This window comes from Lipotes vexillifer, unplaced genomic scaffold, assembly GCF_000442215.2.
Source record: "Lipotes vexillifer unplaced genomic scaffold, Lipotes_vexillifer_v1.1 scaffold610, whole genome shotgun sequence".
NCBI lineage: Eukaryota > Metazoa > Chordata > Mammalia > Artiodactyla > Lipotidae > Lipotes > Lipotes vexillifer.
The window spans coordinates 1,256,612-1,279,738 of NW_006796981.1; the positions used below are offsets into that span (position 1 = coordinate 1,256,612).

A 23,127-nucleotide genomic window follows, 5' to 3' on the forward strand; every position below is an offset into this window, starting at 1 on the left:
ACAAAAACCGTGGAATCATCCTTGATGCCCCTCTTTCCCTCCTGCCACACCAAATCCATCGGCCCTCCCTGTCATCTGCCTCCAAAATAGGTCCTGAGTGTGACTACTTTTCCCCACCCCCAGTGCCACCACCCTGGTCCAAGCCATCACAATGACCCGCCGGGATGTTTTGCAGTGGCCTCCTTGCTGGTTTCTGTGTTTCTGCCCTCACTTCCCCTACAGCCTTCTCTCAACCCAGCAGCCACAGTGTTTTTATCATGTAAAGCAAATCATGTCAGTCCTCCAGAGAACTCTCCAATAGCTAAAGCAAAAGTCCTTACCAGAACTTACAAAGCCCTGCATGATCTGGACCCTTCCACCCTCTCTACCCTCACATCCCCTATGACTGTCCCCCATGCTGCCTGCTTGTTCTTCTTCAAACGTGCCAACCACATTCCTGTTTCAGGGCCTTTGCATCTGCTGTTCCCTCCACCTGAAGTGTCCTTCCCCAGGTGTCCATGTGGCTCACCCTGCTTCCTTTTGGTCTTCACTTTCTCATTGAGGCATGTTATGTGTCCAAGTGACTAGCTCCTGAGCTAAAAATAGTAATTGTTGCATTTAGTTAATTATTTAGCACCTGAGATCTCCCAATTATATATATGTTACAATGGTATGTTGTGGATTTTCATTTTGTAATGACTTTCTCCCCTCCTGTCCCATCATTTGATAAAATATTAGAGACTGTGACAATTAAATACTCAAGTAAGAAAAAGAACTGTAAAGTAACTATAGATGGCTGCATCTGCAGAAGGATTTGGGAGGAGGGGGCAGAGGCCATTTGTTTCTCATTATATCAGGTGCATAGGGTGCCCTAACAAAGTACCACACCTGGGTGACTTAAAACAGAAATTTATTTCACAATTCTAGAGGCCAGAAGTTCCAAATCAAGGTGTCAGCAGGGCCACACTCCCCCTGACAGTTCTAGCGGGGAATCCTTCCTAGCCTCTTCCAGCTTCTGGTGACCCCAGGTGCTTCTTGGCTGGTGGCAGCATAACTCCAGTCTCTGCCACTGTCTTCACGTGGACTTCTTCCCTGTATGTCTGTCTTCACATGGCATTCTTCTCTGTATGTGTCTGTATCTAAATTTCCCTCTTCATATTGGATATGGGCCCACCCTAATTACCCCATCGTAACTATTATAGATCGCATCTGCAGAAGCTCTATTTCCAAATAAGGTCACATTCACAGGTGCCAGGGGTTAGGACTTCAACATATCATTTTGAGGCACACAATTCAACTCATAACACTCACTCAATGTTTTGCCATCAACATATATTATTTTGATTAAAGGGGGAAAAAACAGTAACCTGGTTAGTCCTTGACTCCTTCTCAAAGAAATGTTGGCACTCAAGGTCCTAACTGCATTCTGCTGGGTACCACGGCTCAGGTGGGATTCTCTTGGATGTCTCCTGCAACCTTGATAGGTCATTCATGCTTGCACATTCCCCTGCCCTGAAGTGTCAGCAAACTAATATGAAAAGCTGTGCTAGAGCACAGGGCCACCAGGCAGTGGGCCAGGAGGAAGCTGTGTGAACCATTTCCAAGCCTGGGGCACCATGCAGAGCTGTGCTCCATCTGCCAGCAGCTTCTCCTCATGAGCAGTGCCCACCATATGTGTGTGTGTGTGTGTTTGTGTGTGTGTGTGTGTGTGTGTGTGTGTGACTTGCCAGGCTGGCATTTGATGCATTGCAGTGTTTCTCTCATCCAGTAAGTAAATCCCTATTCATTTTGGGCCCCTTGAATTCTCTTTATTTAGGAAATGATTTTGTTTTCTACTGGACTGCAGTAGAGAAGGGGAGAGACATATTGCGTTGCATGTATTGCAACGTGTTAAGCATTTCCCAATATCTTCTGTCAAGACACAGTAACACAAGAGATTATAACTGCAATGTATTACAATGTGTGGTTACATTATTTACCATAAGATGAGTTTGAGCTTGCTGTTGAATGGTTTCTTAGGTTGGGCTTTCCCAGAAGCAATCCCTGAGATGAGAAGTTGAGGACAATCGGTTTATCTGGGAGGTGATCCCAGGAAACACCAGTAGGGTCAGCAGTAGGTGCAGGACAGGGAAGTAAAGAGAGCCCATAAAGGGTGCACTAGAGAGCAGGCCACCTGTGGCACCTGGGGCTCAATCCCCCGGGGAGTTCTAGGAGGCACAGAATATGCGGCTCAGAGTTAATCCACCTGAGGGGTGCAGGAACTGGCCTGCTTGTTATGGGTTGAATTTTGCCCCCAGAAAAAGATATGTTGAAGTTCCAACCCCTAGTTCCTCCCAATGTGACCTTATTTGGAAATAGGATTGATGCAGAGGTAATTACTCATACTAGAGTAGGGTGGGCCCTTAATCCAGCATGACTGGTATCTTTATAAAAAGAACATTGTGTGAAGAGGAGAGGGTCATAGAAAGAAGATGGTCATGAGAAGATGGAGGCAGAGATTGGAATGATGCTGCCACAAGCCAAGGAACACCTGGGGCCACCAGAAGCTGGAAGAGGCAGGAAGGACATTCTTCTACTGACTTTGGAGGGGAGTGTAGCCCTGCCAACACCTTAATTTTGAACTTCTGGCCTCCAGAACTGTGAGAGAGTAAATTTCGGTTGTTTTAAACTACCCAGTTTGTGGTACTTTGTTATGGCAGCCCCCAGAAACTGGAATGATATTTGTATCCTAACTCCTTGTCCCACGAGGACTGCCTCCAGCAGCCATGACCCCCAGCACTTCCCACTCGCCTTTGCAAGCAGCCCATCATGATCCCATGGCTGGAAAAAATGCCTAGAGAGACAATAAGCAGCCTTTTAGAAGTGTGTGTGCCCAGATTTAGAACAATTTTCTGTCAGATTCATCACACTGATTCATCATCACACTGGCTTGCTCTCCATATGATAAACTGACACTCTCCTGGAGAAGTATGTCACCAAGAGTTAACCTGACAAGAATCTGGCTAAATTATCACAGGCAAATCTTAACTTAGTTAAGAGGAAGAGAACCAGGCCTTCCAGATGAATAAAAGTCATGGGTGATGCCCAGAGGACAACTCTTTACCTGAACTGCCAAAACAGGAGTAATCAACCAAGTAGAAGCCACCATCTGTGAGGAATGAAATGCCAAGTAAAAGAAGGGAGAAGGGCTATTGTCCATTGGTCTTGCTGTGAGAAGCTGCAGCCATAAAAATGATAGCAGCCACTGTTTTCTGCCCCATTGCCTTACACTGGGCACTACTCCGAGTGTTTTGCTTAAATTCAGTCATCCTCACAACAACCCAATGGAACAGATATCCTTGTTTTACTGATGAATCTGAGGCCCAGAGAGGGAAAGTAACTTGCCCAAAGTCACACAGTTACTTAGAGTCAGAGCCCTGTCTTCTTATAGAGAAGATATGAGACACGCCCTGAAGGTCCAAGGATCTGTCTGGCCTACCCCAGATGTTGTGATTCCCAGTCTGGAGTTCTTCCCACTATCCAGGCTTTCTCCTCAGCCCTGAAAAATGACCCTTGGCCAGCTATTCCCAGAGCTCTCCAGATAATCGGATTTTAAAAGTAATGTCTTATAATAATTTTTGAAACAGATTCTTCAAGCCTATTTAATCTTTCTCCAGCCTGGGGGAGCAATGCCTTTTCCTGATCTCTTTCTCTTTATATCCTCCACATTCTTTTTTTTTTATTATTTATGTTTTTGGCTGTGTTGGGTCTTTGTTGCTATGCATGGGCTTTCTCTAGTTGCCGTGAGTGGGGGCTACTCTTCGTTGTGGTGCGCAGGCTTCTCACTGTGGTGGCTTCTCTTGTGGTGGAGCATGGGCTCTAGGCACGCGAGCTCAGTAGTTGTGGCGCACGGGCTTAGTTGCTCCGCAGTATGTGGGATCTTCTCAGGCCAGGGTTCGAACCCGCGTCCCCTGCCTTGGCAGGTGGATTCTTAACCACTGCGCCACCAGGGAAGCCCCCTCCACATTCTTTTATTTCACATGTTTGCTCTTTTCCTTTTTTTTTTTCATTTCTGTATCCAAACACCAACAAACCAACAAATCTTAGTGCTATATTTTAGAATGTACTTTGAAGAATGAATCTAAAAGTCATACTCCTCCCTATTAGCCCAAAGGAAGCTGAGAACATGACACTTTTGGCCTCAGGTGAATCTTTTATTACTTCAAACTGAGACATTTTTTCAAGGACAGTAGCACAGTCATTGTCACAAGCATGTTAATATATCTATTATTTGATAAAGAATATGCTACAAGTCATACTATTCATATTTTCAATAACATTCTGGCAAAAATTAAGGACATTTCTTTCCAATCATGTCAAACATCTGATGAACAGTAAATTCTACGTTCTGCCTTTGGGTAAATAAATGGGGTCTTTCAGTGAAGTGGTGGAAAACAGATCATGTGAGGGCTGCTTTTAAAATCTGCCCTTTGCTCCAATGACCATCAGCCCCTTCGGTTACCACTGAATTTCTCAGCTATTTTCTGTAGTTCCAAATCCATCGCAGCCAAGTTTTCAAGTTCTTTTTCCTAGAAAATACAGAAAAGTAGAGGCATGAGGTCCCAGATCAATTTAGTTCTTTGCAGTTTTAGGGAGTCTGAACAGAAAGGGGAATTTTTGATATGTTACAGGCTATAGGAGACCCCCGACATCAGTGGTTTTCAAAGTGTGGTTCCTTGACCAGCAGCATCAGTATCACCAGGGGACTTGTCAGAAATACAGGTTCTTGGGCCCCAACTGGGACCTACCTACTGAATCAGAAACTCTAAGGCTAGAAATCCCACATGATTCTGAGGCACATTCAAGCCTGAGAAGCACCAACCTACATAATCAATATTAGGGGAAAAAACATTGTTAAGGAAAGTAAAGCTCTGGTAATGTTACTTCTCCTACATGTAGATGTCTGACTGTTATAGACGACAGAGATAGAACTAAGCAACTAACTTCTGTATCACCTGTTCTTTCCTACCCTGGGAAATAGTGATGAAAAGTCAAATGACCAAGGAGAAGACACTAGACCTGTGGTTTTCAACCTTCGCTGAACATTGAAACCACCTGGGAGCTTTAAAACATCCTGATGCCCAGGCAGCATCCAGTACCAAACAGAATCTCTGGGTGTGGCTCCCAGATGTCAGTAATTTTTCAAGCTCCCCAGGTGATTACAACGTGCAGCCGAGGTTGAGAAGCACTGCAGCACTGCAGTACTGCAGTGGGAGGAAGTGGACAGGGCTGTGGACAATGGCTAGTTGCCAGGTGGAAATCAAACCCAGAGGTTGTCTCCGCTCCGTTATTAGGCGTACAGTCCCATGGTGATTAATCCCCATCCATATCTCCCCCTAGTATCAGACAGTCTTGTATATAACATATTAAAATTAACCACCTGAAGTTAGTTTTAAGCAAAAGCCCCACAGCATACCTCTTCCTCCGTCAGAACTCCTTGGCCAGCTCTCTCCTCTTTATTTTCTGCTGTGTGGCGACGGTGCATCTGCTCCTCCGAGCCATAGAAGTCCGGGAACTCAGCTGACTTCTTCCTGTAGTGAAGGAGCCGGTCCAGTTCGGCCACTCTGTCGTACTGCCTTTTCAGATCCAGTTTGGGGGCCAGGTTTCTCTTCTCATACCCCCAGTTTACATCCTCTTCAAAGGGCTTTTTCTCCCACCAGTCATAGTTGTATTCTGGGAAGAAATTCTTCTCATTCAAGGTCAGCCCGTTCTCCTCTTCACCCTCAAGAGAATTGTCATCCAGGTGGTCTTTTCTCTCAAACCGGCTGCTCTTCCACTGGGGAGGGTCGTAGTATGGACTGACAAGCTCCGCTAATCTCTCCTTTTCGGTGATGTGAGGGGGAGCATACTGTTTGCCTCGAAGCCCAGCTTCTTCCCTGTTCTCTTCAGCGTCTTGCGGGTCCCCCAGCTGTGGCCACTTCCCTCGGGCCCCTTCCTCACCCCTTTCCTCGTTATAGTCGAGGTAATTTCGCACCTCGCCTGGTGGATGCCGCCTCGCCTTTTCCGTCTGGCTTTCCTGAACACGGTGGTGCGCTTCACCCAAGAACCGTTTCTCTTCTGTTTGGTGTAGAGTGGAGTAGGCTCCCGGCTCCCCTCCCCGGGCTCTGTGGTGGGGTCCCCCCTCCTGGCCTCTCTCTTCCTCGCTCTCCTCGTCATAGCCGTGCGCCATGCTATTCAGCTCTAGGCTGAGGCCTTTTCTCCTGTCCTCCTGCTCTGGGCTCTCCTCACTGCGAGGCCTGGGAGCCCAGTGCTCTTCACTTCCTTTGCCCCCATATCGTGCCCTCTCCAGGTCCCCGGGAGCCCGGGCAGCCAGGTGACTCCTCACTTCCTCCCCGTATTCGGCTTCTTCCTCCGAAGCCCTGGAGAGGGTTGGGTGGCGGGCTCTCTTTTCCCCTGAGCTGCCTGTGCCCACGTGTGGCTCCTCCCGGGAGTACACCCTTCCCTCAGCGGGAGGACTCCCTTCCTGAGAGGACCTGTCGGGCCTGCTCCTCCCGTGGTGGTGTCTTGGCCTCGAGCGTCGCTTGTCTGCCTCGGGGCTGACATCCTCCTCGCTCTCCTCAGGTCCTTCCCAGCGCTCGGGGTGGCTTTGCGGCTCTCGGGGCCCATTCTCCTGGCTCCCGGTCTCCTCTCCACTCTCCTGGCTGCTCCTCTCCCGGCTGTGAGACTTCTGCAGGCCCCCCGCAGACTGCGTATCATATCTGGACACTAACTCCTCTTTCTTAGCTGGAGTCTGGTTTCTGTGGCTGGGAAGAGCAGTTTGTGCCTCTCCTGGCCCTCCAGGGTGTCTCTCCTCACTGCCATCTTCCACACGCTCCCTTTTCTGATATTTCTCTGCCTCTTCTTCCTCCCTGTCGTGTCCCTTGCTCTTCTCAGAATGGCGTGCCTTTGTTTCTTTGGCCACTTGGCTGCCTTGGGGCTCGCCTGCCCGCTCTCGGCTGTGCCCACCGCCCTCTGTGTCTGCCACTGTCTGGCCTTGGGCGTCCTCCTCCCCTGCGTCCTCCCTACTGGAGGTCCTGGGGGCTTCTGAGGCGTCAGCTGGGTCTCTTAACAATCTCACTTCAAATCTTGTGTTTTCATTTTCACTTTTCTCTTCATCTTTGAGCTGTTTTCCACCTATAATGAAAATAAAAAAGAGTAAGTATACTTCAGAATTGTCTGTGGTTCAGTAAGCACAGCCTCAGTGATCACTACAAATCCTAAAGATCCTGAAAGTCCTTGGGTAATTTTTTAAGTTAATAAAGAATATACTCAGATTACTTTTAAAGGAAATGGTATGGGGACTTCTCTGGTGGTCCAGTGGTTAAGACTCCACACTCCCAGTGCAGGGGGCCAGGGTTCGATCCCTGGTCAGGGAACTAGATCCCACCTGCTGCAACCAAGATCCTGCATGCTGCAACTAAGATCCAGCACAGCCAAATAAATAAATAAATATTTAAAAAGAGAAAGAAATGGTATGAAAACTCCTTAGCTGTGTTTAAATCTGATAATAAATTCTCTGCATATTTATTTTTTCATAACACCCAATAAGTATCTTTCAATGACCAAATTGAAATCCAAATATAGGTTTATAAAATACTAGAATTTAGAACCAGAAGACACCTTAGAATTTGTGTATTTCAACCTCCTTTTTTTGTGGACAGAGACACTGAGGCTCAGAGAGGTGTAATTCAGGACCATTATTTCCATGTTTGTTCTAAGTAGTGGTTTAAAAGTTAGCATTGTGTAAATGGTTCCCACTAGAATCCAGCTAAATGAAGTTAAATGCCCAAAATGGGAAACATCAGATTCAACAAAGGATTAAATTTTTTTTTAATTAGTTTATCAGACTTTTATTATCCAATCAACTGTGTAGATGCAACTTAGCAGTAAGTGACAATAAAACTTAGTAATTGGTGATAAGCAGGGTGTTTTTTTCTTCCCTGAGAAAACTGCACAGCAGTGGAAAGGACCATGTCCTTCCCTTACTCAGGTCCCATCCGCCCCACATGTTCTCAAATGTTGAGAATGAACTTCAGTAAACTGAGTTATCTTTGTATTGCACAAATCAACAGTAGACAGTATAACCAACATTTTAATTGAATGCTGTTTTTTCTCATCTTTTCCAAATGTTGACAGCATCTTCACTAAATCCTCCTTAACTCAAGGGCATCCTGTGAAAGAAGATATGCAGTTAACACTGTCTGAGTTGTTAGCTGGGAGGACTTGGATTTCAACTGATGTCACTGAGTTCATATAGAACACCTGAAGCCAAGGCTGCTCACAGCTCTAGGCTGACGTCTGTGCCATCCATGGTGGGGGCCACCAAACCTTTGTGGCTACTGAGGACTTGAAATGTGGCTGGTCCAGACTGAGACATGTTGTAAATGTAAGAAACCACCAGATTTCAGACTTCAGATGAAAAACAAGAATGTAAAATACCTCAAATTTTCATATTGATTATATGTTGGAATGATAATATTTTGGATGTACAAGATAATATATATTATAAACATATTGTATGTACAAATTATATATTGAATAAAATAAATTGGACAAAATCAAATGTATTATTAAAATTAATTTCACCTGTCTCTTTTTACTTTTTTAATGTGGCTACTGAAAAATTTGAAATTATATTTGTGGTTCACATGATATTTCTATTGAATGGCTCTTGATGAGTCATTTTGAACTGATATTTGCAAAACAGAAAAAATTGGTCTGTTTTGTAAAAATGTCCAAGAAATAGCAGACAGTCTATTCCTCTCTGCTTAAAAGCCCAGCCTGGCATGATAATATTTTCATGTTTTATGAGGCAACTGAAAGGTCCCTGACCTTCCACACCCAGACACCTGAGGGCTGGCCCCTCACCAGTGCCTTTGCCTTTTAAGAGCCAGTGGTGGTGTGTGCAGCACTGAGGCAGGGCTGACCAGGTATGCACATGTAAGCAGGGAGGCTTTGAGCAGATACCGATGTCATCTGGACAGAATCTCAGCTTCCCGAGGCAGAGGCTGTGTGGCCCCTTTCCTACTGCCTGCTGGTCAAGAAGAGAAGTATTTTTATTTTTTCCAGGTTAAATGTGTGCTGCTTGTAGCAGCTTGCCTGAGGCTCAGCACTTCCTCCTAAATTTAGCTTTAAGTCCCCTCAGGTGAGATCTGAGGAAGGCTGTGATTAGCAGCATACAGTCTTGTCAATCTGTAAAACCAAAGTGTGAAGCTCACTCTGACTTCAAGTAAAAAGGGGAAAATGCACCTTCCATCCCTAACTATCATGTTGTAGAGATGACCAGATCAAAGAGATTCTTATACCTGTTAAGAAATTGGACTATGAATTCCCTAAGATCTCTTCAAGCCATGAAACAGTGATTCTTCCCTGCTCCCCAAATGTTTGTTTGCTCAGTAAGCGTGTGCTCACTCCAGAGATGTGCTGGAGAGAGTGGGAGTGGAGACAGAGATGGGTTGGGGATGGGAGGGAGGCTACATGAAGGAATTCATCCAACTTGTTGGCTTGGCAGAAAGCTCCACCAGTCCTGTGATCAGCATAAGACATTTCAGCAGGGGGGAAACGTCTAGGCTTTTAAAATAAAGAAATATAGGAAGAGACCTTCGAGATGGTGGAGTAGTAAGACGTGGAGATCACCTTCCTCCCCACAAACACATTAAAAATACATCTACTGTGACGAAAGAAACGGAAGAACAGCTTCAGGGCTAACAGCACATTTTGGCTTCTGTAAGAAACTTGCTTGCTTGCTTGGGGCGGGAAGAACCGGGTTCCTGATTGGCTGATTCAAAATTAAACAGCTCCCTCCCACCTTGGGGACTTCCCACCCTGTGAAGGGTATAAAAGCCTCGCCCGACTGTTACTCGGGGTCTCACTCACTTCTCTCCGAGTGGGACCCTGTCCGGACAGTTTGTGTAAGCTTCTATACTTGTATTTGTATAAATCCTTTGCTAATCTTTCTGCTTGGTGTTGGTGATTCTCGGGTGTCCTTGGTTGGGACACGGGTCGCATTTACCGGGGAACTCCAGGCGTGTGGCTCCCAGACCGCAACACATATGAAAGGAATGACTTCAGTAAGCCCAGACTCTTGCATCTTCCCATACATAGAAAAGTGCTAAATTCGTTAACTTAAGATGTCTGGTTTTCTTTAATTAACTGTAATATTTTGATGTTCTGACTATCTGGTTTTTATTGCAAGAACGCCTATATATCCTGGCTCCTCCCTTACCTCTTCAAAACAGTCCCTCAGACTGTATCTGAGAGGGTATCTCCTGGGCTTAAGTCCTTAGTATGTCCATGGAATAAAATATAAATCTCAAATTTTAGGTTGTGCTTCTTTTTTTTTTTTTTTCAGTCGACAGAAGTTATGAACTGGTAGCCCAAAGGTGAATTCTATTTGGCCTAAATAACATTTTTAGTAAATTTGAATTCAGAGGCAATATTTAGATACTAGGAGATATTGCTTAGATATCCAAATTTTAAATTCTTTTGAAAAATCCCAAGATCTGGTAACAGAATCTATATTTCTCTCACAATAGGTTTCAAGCTGAGAAAAATCTACTCCTCCTTAGAAGGGGCATGTATCCTCCAGTTCGTGAGTCACTTCCTGTCCTGTTTTATTCCTTTCTCTTACGTATTTTCCTGGCCCTGGCTGGTGTTTGAGTCTGCAACCCCGGAGGAGCTCAAATCTCCCTGATCTCAGTATTTAATGGCTCTCTGGCTATGATGTCTCCAAGGTCCTGATAGACATGGGTCATTTGATTTTTACCAGTTTTCCTGGGGCTCTCTCAAGAGACTCAAAAGACCCCAGGGCACAATCAGTGATGAGCAGAGGCTAGACTCCTACCTGAGAGCTAAGAATCTGATCTTGGCAGTTAGCAAAGCCCTACAATCAACAACTCTTCCTAAGCAATCTTGGTTCTTTGATGACCTAGTATGACAGACCCAAAACTTCTGCATCCGTCTGGTAAACAAAGAAATGGGAAGGGAAATAACGAGATGGGTTTGCCCAAAGGAGCAGCATTTAGTCCCTGCCTGGAGACCCACCCTGCTCTCACTCATCCCCTGCAATGGCTAATAAGCTCATTCTAACAAGCTCATGAAAGAGGTATGTAGGCTGGGAGTGGTAGAGAAGCTTCCTTCCACTGTGCATGGGTCTCCTACAGTCTCAGGCCCCCACACCTACTATGGTTATCCTGAAGCCCCCAATAGTGGATTGAGTTCCCCCAGGTTACTCTTTTGGCTAGTCACTCATACTTGTTATAATTTTATGCATGGGCCTCATGTGCAGCAACAGGAAGAGAGTATTATCTTGCAATAGGAGATTTTGAAGGTGAAAAGAAAAAAGAAAATCCACTGTTCTCAGCCTGACTAAAAATTTAAAAGCAGAGAAAGGTGTTGAAGAGAACAGAGCTTTTCGGATTTGTTTGAATCAGTTTGACTTCATGCTAAAAGAGATGCATAGTTTTGTTTTTGTTTTGGCCATGCTGTGCAGCATGCAGGATCTTAGTTCCCCAACCAGGGATCGAACCCATGCCCCCTGCACTGAGAGCACAGAGTCTTAACCACTGGACCACCAGGGAAGTCCCAGAGATGCATAGTTTTGTAAAATTTACCTCTTTATGTCAACTTCCAATGGATACTGCTCGTATCACTGTTTAAATTTTGCTTTCAACATAAGCTGTTTTGTATAGAGGAACATTCCAGTCTAGACCCAGAAGGCCATTGTTCTGACTCCTTGGATGCTCTAAGTCTACCCCCACCCCTTCCAGTTCTCAGGCCTAGAACTCCTGATACCATTTGGTAGTCCTCTCATTCTAACAAGCTATGTATTAAAATGGCTTAACCAATCTGTCATGTAAACAGGCCAGAAGTTTCCCAGTCACCTTTCCAAGCTTCTAGCTCCTCATTGTCAGAAGAGTAGAAGGTAAAGAGAAGAATAATTTTTGTCTCCTTCTATCCTTTCATCTTCCGTTGCTTCCAGAACACTTCGCCTCCCTGTCTAATCACAAATGAGCACTCCCTATACCTCACTCCACCCAAATGAAAGCCTGTTTTAAAATTCCAAACTCTCAAACCAAGGAATTTAAGAACTATATAGACAGCTCACAGACTATCATTGAGTTCAACTCCCTCATTTTACTTTGAAGAAATAAGCCCAGAGAGGCAAGGGGTCTTTCCCATGGTAACATGGCTATTAAGTGGCAGAGCAGGATTTGGAAGCCATATGTTTAAATGGCAGAGCAGGGTTTGGAAGCCATATGTCATCTTCCCAGATACTGATCTAGCCTGTAGTCTTCCCACTGCATCATGCCCCTGGTTCATATGGAGGTAAAGTGGAAGGCAAAACAGAGGGAGCAAGAGAAAGAACTACTCAAGGGACAAAGATCTCCTGAAGTGGAGGATACTTACTCTTCTTCAGGACTTGTCGGCAGTCAGGGGTGATGGGTGGAGTGTTGGACTTCGACAAGGCATTTGAGAGGACCTCGATGATGCAGCGAGTCACCTAGGGGGAAACCAGAAAGCAGGTTGGCAAAGCTGGTATCACTGGGATGCCTGACTACTTAAGCCAGAGCTGCTGTCAAAAGAGGCTTGGCTATGTGACCTGTATCAATGCAGACCCCTTGGGTCAGGAATGTAGACTTACATATAGGACTGTAGTGAAACCTCCCAGGCCACCTCACAGAGCAATGCAAGAAGGCGTTGGGTCAAGACTATCCAGAGAAGAGAAATAAACACCCATTTCTGAACAGATTCAAAGGAAAACAGTGTGATGACAGCTATCCTCAGGGGCACTAAAACATCCAGGAAGGAGGTAAAAGCCCGGGGCAGGAGGGACATCACTTGCTCCCATTTCCTTATTGTTGTTTGTCTATTTTTGGTTTTTATTTTGTTTAGTTTGATGAGATAAGGGGTGGGAGAATCCAGAGTCTAGATATAAGTCTAGATTCCAGACTTCCATTTCAACTTACCGTTTCTTCACTGTGGTTCCTGATGTCCACTGGCATAGAACTGACAGCTTTGAAAGAAAAAAAGAATGGGAAGTGAGTTGATTTTTGGAAGCTGTGTGTCCCCAAACTCACAAAATCACCCCACCCCCAGCATGTTACTTGGAGGGAGGGGCAAAGTCAGAGCTGAGCAGAGTGGAGATAGTTGCGGATGTCTGTCCCAGGGACAAGAATTGCCCCAGTTGCACACACATACACACACACACACGCACACATGCACACACACACAGCTGTTTCCCCTAGCAATGTCATAAACATGATTTGAAAATGAATGCTATCTTATATCCAATATAAATCAAATCCACACAAGGGGAGCTTCTGGGATACTGGCAGTGTTCTGTTTTTGATCTGGGTGCTGATTACACAGCTGTGCTTAAGGAGGGAAAAATTCAGTAAGCTGTATACTTATGATCTATATGCAGTTTTCTGTACATATATTATATGTCAATAAAAAGTTTAAAACAAACCTAGTTTAAATGAAACTGGGGTGCCCTTCTCAACCCTTCTGCCTACTCAAAATGGGTAAAGATCTGTGATTCCCTTTGCCTTTTCCTGTCCCCAAGAAAATATTCTCCCTGAAACTCACTTCCTTTACAAAAATGTGGTTATGATTATCTTATATAATTAATTACCTCGTTTTACCCCCAAGCCTTTTCTTGGACAAGCATGCTTATGTGTCTGTATCAGTGTTGTTTCCCTTCCCCCATGTTGTCTGCAGCCATGTAAAGAATATGGGAGGTATCTAATTTTACCAGGATATTGTTGAATCCATAATATCATATGCAAATAGGTGTTTAATGGATAGTTCATGAGGATATTGCAAAAAGATAAATTTTAATTTATTCAAATTAAATTTCATGAGATTCTGCTTATTTTCAACCAGTGATTGAAGGGATTGAAGTGCCTTTGTCAGCTTAGGAAATGCTTCAGGTGTTTTTAATTTTACAGTGCTTTTTTTTTTTTTTTTTCCTTTTTCAAAGTTGCTTTGATTCTTTTATCTTTCACTTTGACTTTGTTTTGTCTAAGCCCTTTCCACTGGAGTAGCTCAAAGCATTTACATATAGGCCCATCTCTACAGTTCTCCTGACACTCCCTAGAGGATAAACTGCTATTATGGCTGGAGAGCTCAGTGCAGAAGATTCTTCCAGGTCTCTGAGACAAGTGAAGAGCTACTTGGAGCAAGAGCAAAACTCTCAGACATCAGAGATGGAAGCTGCTCAAATGCTGTTTCTTATTACCAGCAACCTGACCTTTCCTCCCCAAATATTTGCTTTCCAATCTCTTTACCTCCTCCCAATCAATTACATATCATAGGGCTCAATCTAGAAATAAAACTCCTATTTCATTTGCTCACCTTACTGAATTTTCCTTTTCAAAGCACAGCCTGGGATCTACTCCAATTGTTTCAATAGGCCCAAAGTTATGCAGCATGTTAAAATCACTGGTAAAATATTTAAGAAGTGATTAACAAGGTATGACCCCACTATCTTCCTGAAATGTAGTTCAGACAAGATCTGGATGGCCACCTTTGGTATTCAGGGTCCAATATGCTGGGCCATTATTTTATTCCCCAAATGGCTGTTATTTGAGAACATTCCCACTTTGGCACTTACTCTTTCCACCTGAGATCTGTAAAATGCTCTGAAAAGAAATAACTGAGAATTACTTCTGTCATAAACTAGAAAGTGCCTTTAAAAATTCTAGCTTTACTAAACTTTCTTTGGTAAATGCAGTTTCTTGCTAATAACTTTTTTTTCCCACAAATGTTTAATAGGTGCTATTAATTTTTTTTATAATAGTGTTTATTTATTTTTACCTGTTGACAGTTTGCTTTATTTATTTATTTATTTATGGCTGTGTTGGGTCTTTGTTTCTGTGCGAGGGCTTTCTCTAGTTGTGGCAAGCAGGAGCCACTCTTCATCGCGGTGTGCGGGCCTCTCACTATCACCGCCTCTCTTGTTGCGGAGCACAGGCTCCAGATGCGCAGGCTCAGTAATTGTGGCTCACGGGCCCAGCTGCTCCACGGCATGTGGGATCTTCCCAGATCAGGGCTCGAACCCGTGTCCCCTGCATTGGCAGGCAGATTCTCAACCACTGCGCCACCAGGGAAGCCCAGGTGCTATTATTAACTACTGATATTGCTAAAGTAGTAACAGTCATCTGATTTGAGGGGAGAGGAATATTTTTCTTTTGTGACTCTAAACAATTTGTAGCTCATGTTTGTTTTTACAGAACAATTCTCTTTCCTAATTGAGGCTCTTCAGACATCTTTTTAATGAAAAGGAACTAAGGTCTCCTTATGAAAGCATATTATGCATCTAGTGAGACATCTAAGTTCCACTGTATTTCTTCCAATAGAATCTGTGGCAGCAAAGTAATAACCGAAGGTATGTTGATACCCCAAAGTAGTGTAACTTATTTTTGTAAAAGTTAACATTAAGGGTGCACAATTATTATCACCCAATAATTGTGATAAAAGTGAAGTAGTCAAATGGCAGAAAAATTTTCAAATAATATCATATGATAAATCTGAGAATAACTTCCAAAGTATTAATATTCCATAAGACTACCAAACTAAGGTTTCATCCCAGAATGAAAATACAGCTATAAAATAACATGGTACGCAAACTCTTTTTTTTTTTTTTTGGCTGCGTTGGGTCTTTGTTGCTGCATGCAGGCTTTCTCTAGCTGTGGTGAGCGGGGGCTACTCTTCGTTGCGGTGTGCAGGCTTCTCATTGCGGTAGCTTCTCCTGTTGCGGAGCACGAGCTCTAGGCACACAGGCTTCAGTAGTTCTGGCACACGGGCTCAGTAGTTGTGGCGCAAGGGCTCTAGAGCGCAGGCTCAGTAGTTGTGGCGCACGGGCTTAGTTGCTCCACGGCATGTGGGATCTTCCTGGACCAGGAATCAAACCCGTGTCCCCTGCATTGGCAGGCGGATTCTTAACCACTGCACCACCAGGGAAGTCCCCGCTAATGCTTTTGAATGCAGAAACCATCTTACCTAGTATATATGAATAGCATGTAGCTCCTTCACTCATATTAATTTTTAGAGTGAACAACTCCTGTAGAAAGGTGTAGATCTCCTTCAGAAACTCATAATGGTAGGAAATGAGCCAGATGGTTTCTGCAGGTTTCCTGTGATTTTGCTAAAGAACAAACTCTGCTTGAAGGCTACCATGCCTAATATCCAAGCATTTGGGGGAGGTGGGAATGGGGAATGACTGCTAATGCATATGGAGTTCCTTTCTACCACAATGAAAATGTTCTGAAATGTGATAATCTGTGAATGTACTAAAAATCACTGAATTATGCACTTTAAAAGTATGGATTTTATGGTGTGTGAATTATAGCTCAGTAAAAAATTTTTTTAAAGAATATAATATCTTGATTTTAGTTGCTGTTAAAATATAAAACTTTCTTAAAATATTATCTTGCATAAGAGACATAAATATTTTACCACTATAGTTAAGTAAGTCTCATAAAAGACATTGTTTCTGTGGTCTATAGCACAATGTATAACACAGATTTATCTTGTTAAGCAATTCCTTTCTGAAAATATTTTTGACCAGGAAGGACTCTAAACACTCATTTGGTTTCCTTTAATTAAATCGAGAACAGTTATAGGCAATTTGTAAGAGTGACAAGAATTTTAGAAAATTCTGAATGTATGTAGTTTGCAATAAAATAAATTACCAGTGGCTTTCATTTTCTCTTTGGGATCCTGTAATTGCTGTCAATGAAACCCTCATATTCATGGATGGCGATGCCTCAACTCTAGTTAGGAATCTCAATCTCAGATAAGAACAATATTCTATGAGGTCATTAAGACAGCTAAAAGAACCCCTCCAATTTAATCTGGTGGTGGCATATTTACTTCTCAATGGACTCATGGATTTTACTTCAACACACACACACACACACACACACACACACACACACACACACACTTTTCCCCCAAATCTCCAAAGATCATTTCTTTGAGATTCAGAGTAGTTTGAGAGATCAATCCCACAATTTTCCACACATAAAGAGGCACACAAATATCTACTACTTAAAATTTTATCCTCCCAAATTGACTAAAACGATTTTTTTTTTTTACTACTCTAAAAATATTTTTCGTGGTTATTTTATACTCATTATTTTTCTGGAATACAAAAGTCAAAATACCTCTTGCAGTTTCCATTTATAACTTAAAGATGGATTAATTTGAATGTGAAATTACCTCTCCCCAGAGACAGAAATACAAAATACAGAAAAATATTTCACTAAACCTGTGCATACATATACCTGAACACACATATATGAATGTATTAAGAAAAAAGATATATCTTATCTACATATATACATAAGAGACTTACTTTTATCTAATCATGTTTAAATAATAAAATAATAAATTATACAGTTGCCAACTAATATAATACATGTATTCCTGTCTCTCCGTGGTCATCTGGCTTTAAAAAGCCAAATAAACACTTAATTACAGATACAGAATAAGACTATCACAGCATTTCTCTAAACAGGTAAAAAAGAGGATGTGACATTTTAGAAGTGAGCACACAATGTGGGGTTTCCTTGGAGGCGCGGGCACGTCTTCTTTATATCTATTAAAACAGACCCTTTTGGTTGGGCTAGGGAGCTCTCTGGCTTTTTCCAAGTCAGACGTTGGGGCGGGGAGTTGAAGGGAAATACCCAGGGAAGAGAAGAAAGTAAGAACCTCAAGCAAGAGGGAGACACCATCCACTCAACCCTCCCCGTCTTCCAGTATCCGCCAGTCAGGATGCCCAGAGCGGCCGGAGAGGCAGAGGCTGGCGCTGTCCGCGGTTCTGATCTCCCCACAGTGCCCACTCACCCGCCATCATCGTGGCTCCCAGGAGGCCGAGAAGCACTGCAGGCTGCATGGCCCGGCTCGCCGGAATCTGCGCAGGAGAAGAGGGTGGCGGCTGACGGTGAGCAGACGTGGACGGAAGGCGGGATGCAGATACTCGGGGAAAATAGCCTTGTATCTTGGTCCCCGCGGTGTGGCGCGGTTGGCGCAGGCCCCGCTCTTTTAAAGAGCAAGCCGGGGCCGCAGGGCCGGGAGGGGCGGGCACCCAGGAGGTGGCGCCCCCTCGCTCAGCCCTGACGTCACGAGGCGGCCCCGGGGCGGTGGCGCAAGTAGGAAGAAATTTATGCCAGTCCAATCGCCTTGGTGCTCTGGGTCTTGAGAGAGGGTGGGGAGTTAGGCAGAAGAAGGGGTGGAAGGGTGAGGAGAGGTAGTTAAAATGAGTCGGGGGGAGAGGACCGAGGTCCTGCTTAGATTGTTCAAGCTTATTTCTCATCTCCCCCGCACCGCACCACCCCCCAACCTCCATATCTAGAAACATGTGTTTGAGGCTGTGTATGTCTTTTCACTGTTGTCAGTTGGTCGACAGCCAGTTCCTACATTCAGAGTTACTTTTCTTTTTCTAATTATTTTATAATATTTTTATTATTTCAGATCACCATGTACAGGGAACGGGGGGGAAGCCTTTGGGAAGAACATTTCTCAGGAATTCTCTCAAAGCAGGATGACAGAGGAAATCAATATTTTCCTTAGGAAACAGGGCTTTAGAATAAACATTGTATGAGATAGGGGTACAGTCACTTTTTTTTTTTTAAAACCATATCACCACCTAAGTGTTCTGGGATTTTTTTTTTTTCCTGAGATGACCATATTTCCCACCTGCTCTATAGTTTAACTTTGAAAAATACCTGGAGTCCATATGTGTACGGGTATGTGTCTGGACTGTTCTAGAATATCAGTCCATTCCATTTTGGTCTATTTGTTTATCCTTGGAGCACTGCCATACTTTCTCTATCACCATAGCTTTTAAATAAATCTTGATATCTGGTGGAAAAGGTCTTCTCACCTTGTTTTTCTTTAGGATGTTATTGGTTATTCTTGGCCCTTTGCATTTTCATATAAATTTTAGAATCAGTTTTCAATTTTCAGGAAAAAACTCTGAGGATTTTGGTAGGAATTGCATCAAATCTATAGATCAATTTGGTAACAGCTGACATTTTTAATCTGTGGATCAATTTGGGAACAGATGACATCTTTACAATAGTGGGCTGACCTAGCTTTTTGATTGCTGATGTTGTTCTGGATATAATTTTATCTCAAGTTGTACAGAATACTATTACTATAGGAAAAGAAAAGAAGCCATAGGGAAGAACATTTCTCAGGAATGCTCTCAAAAAGGAATTAAGGAGGAAAGCATATCTCCCTTAGGAACCAGGGCTCAGAAAAAAACATAGCTTTGCACATGGCTCCTGAAATAGGTAAGCCATCAGGACCCAGTCAGGAAAATGAAACTACCAGAGGGAATTTAATACAGGAAATAATACTCAAGGATTAGAAAAGCTGAAAAGCAAATAGGAGAAAATGAGGAGACCCAGAGATTGTTAACTGCAGGCAGCTGCTACACCCCGAGGGAATGGTAGGGTAAAGAAAGGATGTATCTTTGCTGGACCCCAGAAACATGGACCACCTGGTAGGAGTGGGAAGCTTTACAACCTACAAAGGCCATGGAGCCATGGAGGAAGGGAGCTAGAACCACAGAAGAGAAGCAGCCACTGCTAGAGATGCATCCCCTTCCTCCCAAGAAGAGAAAGGGGGATAAAAACCCCAACTTCTCCTTTCTTTCAGTGCAAGTACCTCTTAGTGTCTGAACATACCTGGGAAAGACTGACAGGGAAGACTGTAAAATTTAGTTTGCAAGGGCCAGTCTCTCCAGCAATACAGAACAGAGGAAGGAATCAGGAAGCAAACAGACAAAAAAATGGCATATAGTTCAAAACCACAGGTTAGCAGTACAGGTTCTGAATTTAGATTTTTCTCTCAAAATTTATGAATTCATTTCATTCACATATATAAATGCTTATCAAGCACTGTAGTAGATACATATTCCACTGGCTATAGCAGATTACAGGGTTAATCCCAACATTAATGGCAAAAGGAAATATACTCCTCCCCCTGCTCTAGCAGAGTTCACTAGTCAGAGAGTAAAGATGGGAGAGGTGTAGGGTAGACTCCAGGTCTACAGAGGAGGGTGAGAGAGCATGGCATGCCAGGAAAATGGCATTACCATGGAAACTGATGCCCTGCAGATGTACATCTACAGAATTCTCTGTGTTTGTGGCCAATAAGATAAACATTTATCTGTGACTTTAAGGTTTTTTCCTAATAAAGACCATGTCAATAAGTAGTTTTCCTCAGATAATTTGATCCTACAATACATTTAGTACCTGGTTGCTTATGTCAGGTTAGATTCCTAATATACTTTGACATAATTAAGAAATCACAAATCAAATCTTCATCTTAAGAGAAGATAGAAACTATTTTTTAACCCACAAAATTATGGGTAATATAACTCCATATAGCTTGCAAGAAGATATATATTAACATTTCTAAAAAGAGGTCAAGAGATGGGACTTCCCTGGTGGTCCAGTGGTTAAGACTCCTTGCTCCCAATGCAGAGGGCACGGGTTTGATCCCTGGTTGGGGAACTAAGATCCTGAATGTTGCACGACACAGCCAAAATAAGAAGAGGTCAAGAGATAGAGCTACAACCATTCAGGTGTGACAAAACAGGGAATCTTCCTCTTCACTTTGGGGTTTTGCAGAAAATTAGATGAACAGGTGCACTTATTTGTTTATATACTGGAGAGAAAGCAAGAAATAGATATTGAGAACTAAGGGAGATAACTATGATTTGGGTCTGATGGGTTGATAAGATCATTAGGTGCTTGAAAAATCTATTATAGTTAGCAACATATCACATGGTAAGGATCTAGAATGAAGGCTGCTTGCTTGTCTCTCATATGTTCCTCCTCCCAACATACACACACACACACACACACACACACACACAAACACACACTGCAGCACATACTGCTGGTTTTCTGCCCATTTCCTTAATTTCCCTCATTCTTACCATTTTGGAGCACACTGGTTTGATTTCCAATGGCCAAGATCTGCATTTCTTTGCCTGATAGCTCTCTCTGGTCACCAGCGCAAACAGAGCTGTGCAAATGGCAAGTTGGAAATGCTGAGGAATCAAGACCCCCAGGAGCAGCCCTCACCCAAACATGAGGTGTACAAACACCCCAGATACACAGCTCCCTCAGAGGTATGTATTCCACATAGGCCCTGAGAGTTTCCCAGCGAGACTGAGCTTAGTTACACACAGTGGAAATTTTCTTGATAGCAAGCTCTTTATGGCTGACTTTTCTTTCCTGTTTTTCTTCTCTACTCCCCACTGCTGTTTCTTGGAATTATCTCCAGATAAATTACTTGCAGTCAAATCTTTGTCTCAAGGCCTGCTTTTTGGGAAAGTTGAATGATGACACATACATTCACAAACAATATAGCAGGTTGTTAAATAGAATTTTTCTTATTATGTCTGACTTTTGACTGAAGCCTCAAAGCTAGGCAACATGGGTTTCAAGTACTCACATGCTTCAAAGAGAGGAGCCAGTCACATTTCTACAAGACTTGTTAACAGGGGGCCAAACTGGCACAGTGGGTATTACTCACAAGTCTGTGTAAGGGAACACTACAGATACAAACCTAGAAATGCAAAACTATAAAGGGACTGGTTGGAGAAAGAACTTTTTTGAAGAGAGTTTGTAGGGAGCCCTGTACTGTTTCATGATGCTTCTTCCTATCTCTGCCAAGTTGGGGGCCGCAAGAAGCTAACATAAAGTGGAGTTGTCTGCAGGAGGGGAGACTGATATCTCATTTCCTTGCCAGACGCTTGCTGAGCTGCAGAAACCCATAGACTCGCTCCAACGCCAATAGAGGAGAGTGGGAAGGAGATCACAAGGCAATTTAATTTGTGTCCCCAAGAGTCTGAGAGTGAAGTGAACAAGGTGGAAGTGGGCAGGAGGTCAGCTGGAGCAACCTCAATGGCAAGTTGAGGGGAGAGGACAGTGGCTGGAACACCTGCATGTGCAGAGCTTTGTCTGGGCTAAGTGGCCTCCACAGAATGCTACTGGTCTCAAGTCACTCCCAAAAGCCCCTGCTTGAAGGAGCAAGGGGATCCCCAAGATGTGCTGATAATGGTAGCTGAGAGGTGTTGTGAGAGGTCAGAGAACATCACTGTTGTCAGAGACTGGGGGAGTGAAGAGGTTCCCATGGAGGACTCTAAAGAATCCACAAAGGTCCCTTGTGAAAGGGCCAGCCAGCATCTGGACGTGTGCCACAACAGAGGGCACTGAAAACCAACAGAGGACCACAGACGACTGCCCATTTCTGAACCCTCCTCCATCTCTGTCATCCTCCTCTTTGGTCCAGACCTGAAGGAGCTGAAGGGAGGGGTAGGATAGGAAAGAAAGAAACAAGGGAACAAAAGGAGAGGCCAACCCTTCCCTCTTCCCCATGACTTGTTCCAGGTCAGGCAGCAGCTGGGAGTTAGAGGGGCTTTGAACTGGGTGAAAAATAGAAGTTTGGACTACTGTAATAGTCCAGAGTTAATGAAAAGCTATTGTTTTGCCTGAGATATTGTTCAAGGGTCAGAAAAGGAGCTTTGACAGAAATGCTTGCAGACAGTTGTAAGAGAAGATTGAAGCTGTTTCCTGAGTGTACCTGCCAAGTTCATCATGTTCAAATGGGTTATGTGTAACATAGGATAGAAAAATGCTTGCACATTGTTTACAAATATGAGTACTGTAGTATAAGGGGGAATGCTCCGATAGGACCAGAAATCATGAAGAATCCTCGAGAGATAAAAGCAGATAGGTAGAGAGTGAAGAAGATAAATCACAGCTCCTAAGATAGGACTAATGCAAAAAATCAGAGGAGGTTTGGAGTTCTGTCAAGCCCAGAAGCACGGGAGGAATGTGGGTGTGAATGTTGAGGAGTTGAGTGGGGTCCCTAGTGGAAGCACACACAGATGGTGTGGTACTCCCCTCTTTCAGCACTTGTGCCAAGCAGTGAGTATCAGAGATGTCAAGACCTGCATCCTGTTCCGTTGGGTTCTTTCCACCTCTTAGGAGCAACCTCTTTCTATCTCTGATGCTTTGATGTCCAGGGGCCTATTTCTCCTCGAATCCTTCTCTATATGACACTCTTCATACGGATTTTTTTTTTTTTTTTTTTTTTTCG

The 23,127-nt window shown here is 43.7% G+C and overlaps 1 protein-coding gene across 1 annotated transcript; it reads right to left on the reverse strand.

The window, feature by feature from the left end:
- Positions 1 to 4,066: 4,066 nt before the first annotated feature.
- On the reverse strand, positions 4,067 to 18,016 carry CHGB (chromogranin B). Its single transcript, XM_007469131.1, has 5 exons — positions 17,851 to 18,016; positions 12,966 to 13,012; positions 12,406 to 12,499; positions 5,435 to 7,131; positions 4,067 to 4,547 (listed from the first exon to the last, which is right to left on the reverse strand). The coding sequence occupies exons 1-5, from the start codon at positions 17,897 to 17,899 to the stop codon at positions 4,464 to 4,466; spliced, it is 1,971 nt and encodes a 656-aa protein (XP_007469193.1). The 5' UTR covers positions 17,900 to 18,016; the 3' UTR covers positions 4,067 to 4,463.
- Between the last annotated feature and the right edge of the window lie 5,111 nt (positions 18,017 to 23,127).

Coding starts and splice junctions, on each gene's coding strand:
- CHGB (XM_007469131.1), bottom strand. CDS start 17,899: ATGCAGCCTGCAGTGCTTCTCGGCCTCCTGGGAGCCACGATGATGGCG. Junction 7,132..12,405: donor CCGACAAGTCCTGAAGAAGA/GTAAGTATCCTC, acceptor TTTTCATTATAG/GTGGAAAACAGCTCAAAGAT. Junction 4,548..5,434: donor GAGTTCTGACGGAGGAAGAG/GTATGCTGTGGG, acceptor TGTATTTTCTAG/GAAAAAGAACTTGAAAACTT.